The sequence below is a fragment of the Pygocentrus nattereri genome, chromosome 7 (assembly GCF_015220715.1).
Source record: "Pygocentrus nattereri isolate fPygNat1 chromosome 7, fPygNat1.pri, whole genome shotgun sequence".
In the NCBI taxonomy this organism is placed as follows: Eukaryota; Metazoa; Chordata; class Actinopteri; order Characiformes; family Serrasalmidae; genus Pygocentrus; species Pygocentrus nattereri.
The window spans coordinates 25,296,297-25,304,915 of NC_051217.1; the positions used below are offsets into that span (position 1 = coordinate 25,296,297).

At 42.5% G+C, this 8,619-nt stretch overlaps 1 protein-coding gene across 5 annotated transcripts in view; it reads right to left on the minus strand.

Moving 5' to 3' along the window:
* LOC108412818 (spectrin beta chain, non-erythrocytic 4) overlaps positions 1 to 8,619 on the minus strand; it is a 150,380-nt gene that overhangs the window by 24,987 nt on the left and 116,774 nt on the right. For all 5 annotated transcript variants that reach the window (XM_017685043.2, XM_017685042.2, XM_017685041.2 and 2 more), the window contains 4 exons: positions 4,508 to 4,732; positions 4,166 to 4,255; positions 2,722 to 3,000; positions 756 to 886 (listed from right to left, as the gene is read on the minus strand). In XM_017685043.2, coding sequence (XP_017540532.1) covers positions 756 to 886; positions 2,722 to 3,000; positions 4,166 to 4,255; positions 4,508 to 4,732 — 725 coding nt within the window. The remainder of the gene's footprint in view (positions 1 to 755; positions 887 to 2,721; positions 3,001 to 4,165; positions 4,256 to 4,507; positions 4,733 to 8,619) is intronic.

Genomic DNA, 8,619 nt, shown 5'->3' on the forward strand with positions numbered 1-8,619 from the left:
TTTTAGTGCTGAGCTAGTTTTATATCTGCCCAATGCTCCCAAAAATGCCATCCTAAATATATATTTTAAGATATAACTTTTTTTAATAAAGTTCAATAGTAAATGTGATTTTCTTGTGTAGTTGCACTAGTCTTTGTGTAAATGACTATGTCAGTCATGATGATTTATGTATTAGGATTTTGTGTTTTATTTGGAAGAGTAAAAAACATATTAACCTTTTAAACTGCTTGGGACCACCGGTGGCTCCAAAACACCTTTCATCAGATTCTTTACTACATAACGTTCATATTTCATAAGGTACATTCAGAAGCTGGGCGTTGTATGAGGCTGTAACTCTTCTCTCCAGTCAAATAGATGGTGATGCCATTTTAAACCCTTATAATAAAAGAAGCTGAAATCTGGGCTATAAGCTATATAGCTATATAGCTATAAGCGTCTCTTCAGTGATCTGCTCTGTAAACATTACTTTTATAAAATAACACAAAGAGCTTCTGAGATTTTTGGCTTTCAGCAGTAAATTGTAAGAATATAGTGATATGTGTAGATCATAAAACATGTTCTGTTCATTTGAGGAGAACTTTTACAAAAAAAAACCCCAAATATTCACATTTAATTCACAGTTACTGAATAATCTGATGGAAAAAGCGAAATATACTCACAAGCATAAAGCCACACACTACTTACTTGTCATTTAAATGCGATACTACAGTTACTCTTTTCTGTTGTTTGCTATTGAAATGGGCTTAAATGAGCACCTGTCTGGATGTCCAATCTCCAGCAGCTGTCTGCACTGCTGCGAGAGCAGCCCGATGGTTTCAGCGTAGTCCTCTATCGTCTGCTCTAGAACCAGGTGCTTCTTTAGCAGCTGCAGCGTGCTCGGCTCGTCCTGATGGAGACAGAACACAGACACATCTGTTTAGTCTGGACAGTCGGTATTGATCCAATCAGCATTGACGGCTTCAGAGAGCTGAAAAACACAGCTCAGCTAGCTTGAGTTTAATGTGAGACCAAATATTCTATGAACAGGGTTTATATTTGGACTCTGAGTGGCCAAAACCATCAGTAAACAACATTATATTTTGAGCTTGGCCAATTTTTGGCATTGGAATGTACATAAAGCTACATACTAAAACTAATTAGAAACTAAACTTTCTTTTCAGAAAATATCAACAAAACTAAAGGTATTATTGCACCCTTAAAAACCTAACCTTACTAAACTGAAGTCAGAAACCAGAATGAAAACGAAGTCAAATAAAAAAATTGTGAAAATTTAAAAACTATAATAACCCTGGCAGTTAAAGAACGTTAACTGTGAGGAACAGCAATAACGTTCCTGGGTCAAAGTGACCCGATGCAGGTTTAACCATCTGATTTTTCTTCTCTATGAACATTACTTTTAGTTTAATTCAAATGACTGTAATCAGTTTTTAGTGTAATAAAGTTTGAGTCAATTATGTGGTGCACTCCAATCGGGAGGCAGCTGTCTAAGTAGCAGAATTCTTAGGCTGCATTTGTGCTCCCAAGACGAAGGCTGTCCCATGCGGAAGGCAGCATTAGACAGCTGCCTTCTAAGGTGCCTCATTTTGACCAAATCTGAAGGCAGCATTGCATGTATCCTTCTCAGCGAAAGCAATCCCGCTCTCTGAGGGGCTGAGGAAGAGGAGCAGTTACAGGGAGAAAACTGCGCCGAACGACAGAAAGCAGTTCATTTGCCGAGCGTATTTGGGGAAACACTGCAGAACCAGTGCTACAGACTGATGTTTGCCATGTCCAGTAAGTTGAAGTATGAAAAATACTTAACCTTGCTGGATGATGCAGAAGTTCATGAATAAAATGTTTTATAAATAAATACCAAAATGCTCATTTTGCTGCTCTGCTTTGTGGTATTGCTGTGCTTATCACAGTCACATCAGTGTGAGGTGAACGTTGGCGGCTACATTTCAGACCAGGAACTCAAATCAGATGAGAACGCATGAAACTGAATGTATATTAGCATCTTAACAGATTGTGTGTGACCAAAATTATACGTAGTTTTTATCCTTTGTGTGTTAGAAATAAAGCAGGTTCATTAACGTGGATGAGAACCGTGAATGAACAGAAATGATTCATAAACTAAGAGTATATCACAAGTGATACGAATCCTTAAAGCAAAGTTCCACAGCAGTGTTAATGCAGGAAAACAGCTGCTGCAGATTCAGAGCCGTCCTTTTACACTGAGATGATCCACTTCTGCAGTCGAAGGGGAGTGTAAACTAACGAGCGGCTGCAGTAAACAGATAAAACGTGAACAGCGCAGTGAACGTTATGACGTACAATGGCTCTGAAGCGCTTTCCCAAATGCAAAGCCTGCTAAGGTTCCTTTTCAGTTAGAATGCAGCCCAAAGAGAGAGAGCTGGGTCTGAAAGCAGCTGCTTCAGAACGGAACCTACTAATAATAAAAATAATTCACTTGTTTTTTATTTTAAAATTGATCGTTTTTTTCTGCACATTGTCAAAAACTTGACATGCAATGCATTTGTTTTCTTCACTCTTTTTCACACGTTTTCAGTTGTTCTGGGTCAAACTGACCTTTTCAATTGAAAACACAGTAAACAAGCAGCAGAAAAAACTAGATGAAATTATTTTTCCTACATTTTTAAACTTTGAAGCAGGTCAGTTTGACCTGCAACATAACAGGACGGCTAATTCAATTAACTTCAATTTAACCTCCTCTCCGCCTACCTTTCCTTTTTCCTCGTTCATCATGTGTAGCTCCTGTTCGCTGAGCCACGCCTCCACCTCTGTGATGTCGAAGTAGTACTGCTGGGCCTGGTACATGGCGTCCAGGTTGAGCTGCCTGCGCTCCGTCTCCACCCACAGCATCTCCCACAGCTGCTGCAGCTGCTCCATCCCGGCCCGCACGCACTCTGCCTCCGGGCTGCGGATGGAGGCGATGACCGCCGCGCGCTCCAGCACGTCCTCCACCCGTCCGCGGTGACCCTCCAGCTCCCTCTGCAGGCTCTGCAGGGACAGAAGTGCAATGACCCACCTGATGGAGCTGCAGCGCTGAAGACCAAGAACCAGGCTGTATAAGGCCTCTAGCTTGAGAAACATGAACGAGGTAGCTAACGGTGCACTCACACTTTTTCTTGCCACAATCCTCTCTTCTCGCCGCTGGTGAGCGTTTCTGCTGTATCAGACAAATCTGGATGGTTTCTTATTTGTCTGAGTCTAACAGAAGCTAATCATGAGAATAAAAACAGATTTTTACACTATTTTTTCATTATTTTCAGTCGTCCACGCAAGCTAAACATTTCCGTCTCCCTATGTCTTCTCTCCAAATATTCACTCCATATAGTTCTGTACATATCAGATATTTTCATTTTAGGTAAAACCTTAAAGCCCTTTAACCTCTAAGCACTTCTACTCAGTCTGCAACTGTTTTAGTTAATTTAGTTTTAGGATTTTATTAGGTTTTTTTACTCATAACTTTTTTAATGGCATCACTTACTGAAATCTTAGCGTTTTACTATTTTGTCATATTATTATTGTCTTGGTATTACTTTCTATTTTAACTTCTTTCCTTACCATACTTGGTTGTTTAATTTATTTATTTTTATTCCTCATTTGCATAACAGTTTTATTAACTGTTTTGATTTGTTAGTCATATTCATCTCAAAGTTTCCTAAGTTTTATTTGTCTTATGTTTTGTTTTAACATTACTTTTTGGTCTAGTTTATTTATTCAGTCTAGCTCTGCGTGTTTTTGGTGCTGATGATTTTGCACAAGTTGACAAGTGAAGTTGCAAAATCAAACAAGTGAGTACTACAGCTGCACGATAAATCATACTTTCATCATTATCGCGATACGAGTTTCTGCAACGAGCGGTGATGACAAAACAGATTGAATGACCTCAAACACGCAGCACCAGAGTGACTCTGCTCTCCCACACCGGAGATGATTGACTTAACCATCAGACTAAACAGCCAATTACAAAATACACAGCAGCTCAAACAGTCCTCCATCCTGAACTATAGGCCTGTAAAACACATCATTAAGAGTGTTCTCACACTCAGTGCTGTGTTTTAAGTGTGCGAGGCAGTAATGGCTACTGTCACAACACATATTTAATAACTAAAACATATATGATATGTATTATAGGATATATATACTTATATATTCTTACCTGGTTCTTCTTCATGAGCTGCTGCACAGCCTGTAAACTGCTGCCGTGCTCCTGCAAGGTGGCCATGGGGAGGCGCTCTTGCACCCACAACTGAGAACATCCACATAAAGCAACATCAGAATAGTAGACCTACTTATTTTCATCTTACATACAGGGTCTGCTGATCGATCCGAATGCTGTCTCTTATTTTTACTGTAACTTTATTACACAGCTATGTGCAAATGTTTTGGCACCCCAAGGTCATGTCAAGTCCCTGGTCAAATTCCACATTTAATAAAAGCGTGTTTGATTCTGATCCCAGCGATCTTTACAGCAGAAGAAAAATAAACATCCTGTACTCACGATTTCATCCTCCAGGTCTCTTCCCACTTGGTGCACCTCTTTAGAAGCCAGGAGGATCCTCCTCCTCTCCTTCAGAGGTTCAATGAGTCGGACGATCCGCGTTTCAACGGCAGACTGTCGCTCGGATACCACATCCATGACCTGACCCTGCTGAGGGATGGACGCAGCCTGGACCTGCAGGTCTCCAACTTCCTTATACCACTGTTCCACCTGGTTCTCCATCGTCTGCAGAGAGAGACAGACACGAATATGATTTCAGACAAAGCTGGTTTAGAGAATACATTGAGTAACAGAACAAACGAAGACAGGAGAGGAAGACAGGAGATGATGAAAGATATGCACAGAGGAAATGAAGTGAAGACAAGTAGGACAGTAAAAGGGAGAGCAACAGGAGAGACACATTAATACAGTGGAGGCCACCCATAGAGACACCACCAGGATAGAGGTGGGTGGAGGAACAGGAGGAAGAGTGAGTGATTACATCAGCATAAGCCCTCCATCCCCAGCCAATCCCAGCATACAGATATGCTATAAATGACCAGAATCCACTGACACCTACACTCACTTTACTGGCTTTACTCCAGGGGTGTCAAACTCAACCACAACCACTATTAAACAATCACAAGCAAATCAGTGGGCCAACTGCGTTTTATTTTATTTTTACCAAATACTTTGGCCTGACCCGAATGGGCCACCGTTTACTCAAAATATGCCAAAACTGCAACAGCAAATTAGGCAGTGAATACCTGAAACTATTAAAAAATAATTATAAATAAAAATACATTATTTTATATAAAACAACAGACTAAATTATCTGCAGATCACTGTTAAAGCTCTTTAAAGCACCCAAGAGGAATGCTTTTGAAACGGGCAATTTGCTTCAACACTGTCTTTTCTTTGTGTGTAACCGCTGGCCCATATAGATCTTTTTCACAGTCACTGCCTCGTCACATCCACCTGTAAATAGTAGTGTTGTCGAATTTCTGCAGTTAACAGATCGAATTTTGGTTAACAGACTGGTGACAGAGGGTCTCAGCATCCGGTTTTCAGCATCCCTCAAAAATCATCCTTTGGCCTCGGCTCGTTTGATAGGAGAGCAGTTTGGTAGCTCTTCAAAAATGGGCAGAAAGGCTAGTCTGACGTGGCTGAATCTCCTCGTAAAGAACTTAACATTTGAATCTGCGCATCTCTGCCGCTGTGGACTCTACCACTCTACCACTGGGCGGCGATCAGGAGCAGCCTGGTACACAGAACACACTGAGGCAGAAAACGAAGCCACGCATCCCACATCTGAAAAGCGTCTCCGTGTCAAAACAGCTGCATTTAGACAGCGGAATGTATTCCGTAAAAATCTGCATTGGAGCTGTGAGGAATCTGCCTGAGATGGCTTCAGCGGAGCAGAGAGGATTATTATGCTCAGACCTCACTGCGCTTTACTCTGGAGAAAAATTCCAGCAGGTTAAGTTTTTCCTACTCAGTCCATGTAAACATTAGCAGCATTAGCGAGAGCCCTGAACACCATAACCAGTCATGAACACCGTAACCAGCCCTGAACACCAGTTCTGAACAACATAACCAGCCCTGAATACCGTAACCAGTCGTGAACACCGTAACCAGTCCTGAACACCGTAACCAGCCCTGAACACCGTAACCAGTGGTGAACACCGTAACCAGCCCTGAACACCGTAACCAGCCCTGAACACCAGTTCTGAACAACATAACCAGCCCTGAACACCGTAACCAGCCCTGAACACCAGTTCTGAACACCGTAACCAGCCCTGAACACCATAACCAATTGTGAACACCGTAACCATCCCTGAACACTGTAACCAGCTCAGAGACAGTGTCGTATTTCTACAGTACAGTTACTGATCACCGAGCTGTAGTGGAGACGAGATGGTTCCTCAAGGGTTTTAGTCAGACCTCTGTTACGGCCATCTCCAGGATTTTAAACACACCAGTGAATGAATGCCTGTCTTGGAGCATTTTTATCACAGATGTGAGTAAATCTGTCCTGTACAGCCTGTTTTCACTCTACCTCTCAGGTTTACTATTTTTGATTGGTTGCCTCGTTAAAAGTGACACATTATGAGCGGAGCTTTTCAGCTGAAGTTGAACATTTTTAAACCTGATCAGTGGAAACTCAGGTGAGGCTGTACAGGTGAGGCTGTACAGGTGAGTTATTGGTGCATTAGAAACTCAGCCATTGTTTACAGCACAACTAGAACCCTGCTATTGACTCTTCCACGTTAATGAACAAGGAACTGTGAAAATGGTCTATTGTTGTTGGGCAAAGGGGGTCAGAGCACATACTATGTGGCAGTGCATGCTGGGGATTGTAGTGCAGCTCATGTTGAAACAAGCTAATATTAATTGAAAATGAAAATAATTTCCCCGGCCGAGCAGGATCGTGCCACGGGACTGACTTGGCCTGCCGGCCGTGTGTTTGACACATGGGCTTTACACAATGAAACTTTCATGCTTTAGTTTCTTGAAACATGCGTGAAACCAAATTTCACTTGTGTTGGTTCATTTAAAGATTCCTGCAACTCATTAGATTCTAGCTTGATGCTCAGCTTTGACAACTGCAACTTCATTAAACAAGAGCGAAACAAGAGCTTTTAAAAAAGGAGTTGGCTGGTCAACTAATCGTCTCTTCAGCCCCCCCTGTAATAAGTAGCTGCTGTGTTTTTGTTGAGTTGTTAATATTAGACCAGTCTGGACATGTAATACAGTATGTTGATGCACACAAACACGGGAAGGAAACAACCTGGACATCAGTACACACTACAACACACACACACACACACACACACACACACACACACACACACACACACACTTGTAGTCTTCAGGCGGTGGGCACAAAAGCGGTGACCCACCATTCACACAGTGCGGTGAATCTGAGGTGTATTCTGTGATTCTGTTCATCACAAATACAGAAAACCACTCTGTGACTCTCACAGCAGAGCAGAGCGCAGGAGAGAGATGTAGGATGGAGAAAGAAAGTCATGGAGAACAGAAAGAAAGAAAGAAAGAAAAAGAAAAAAAGAAAGAAAGAAAAAAAGAAAGAAAGAAAGAAAGAGAAAGAAAAGAGAGAAACAAAAGAAAAAGAAAGAAAGAAAGAAAGAAAGGGAAAAAAGAAAGAAAAAGAAGGAGAAAAAGAAAAAGAAAGAGAAAGAAAAGAAAAAGAAAAGAAAGGAAGAGAAAGAAAGAAAAAGGTAAAGTCATGCAGAACGAAGGTGAAGAAAGGAGGGAACTGAAACAAAAGGTGCTACAGTACCGCTGATGATGATGGTTTGGTGTGGATGGAGGACAAACTGAGCTCAGATCAGCTCTGACGGCGCCGCTGTCAGAGAGACCACAGCGTTAATGACAATCAACCACCTAAACACACACAGCGCCACCTGCTGGAGCCCCGACACGGCAAAACAAACCATCCCCTCGAGCATGAAACAGAAAAAGCAACAGTGAGACATTTAGAAACCAACAGAAATGAAACTGGACACAGTCTGATCTCCAACAGCTTCTAGAGCACCGGTCATTTCTAAAACAGTGAAAGAAGAGAAAATGTTAAAAATTCAGGTTTAATAACAGAACAGAACTCTGAGAACATGGGAGAGAGAGAGAGAGAGAGAGGGAGGGACGGAGAAATAGAGAGAGAGTGAAATGGAGAGAGAGGGAGGGAGGGAGAGAGGGAGGGGGAGAGAGAGAGAGACAGAAACAAAGAGAGAGAGGGAGGGGGAGAGAGAGAGAGAGAGAGAGAGAGAGAGAGAGAGAGAGAGAGACAGAAACAAAGAGAGAGAGGGAGGGGGAGAGAGAGAGCGAGAGAGAGGGAGATAGAGAGAGAGGGATGGAGAGAGAGGGAGAGAGAGAGAGAGAGAGGGAGGGAGAGAAAGAGAGAGAGAGGGAGGGACAGAGAGAGAGAGAGGGAGGGAGAGAGCGAGGGAGAGAGGGAGGGAGAGAGAGAGAGAGAGAGAGAGGCAGGGAGAGAGGCAGGGAGAGAGGCAGGGAGAGAGAGGGAGGGAGGGAGAGAGGGAGGGGGAGAGAGAGAGAGACAGAAACAAAGAGAGAGAGGGAGGGAGAGAGAGAGAGAGAGAGAGAGAGAGAGA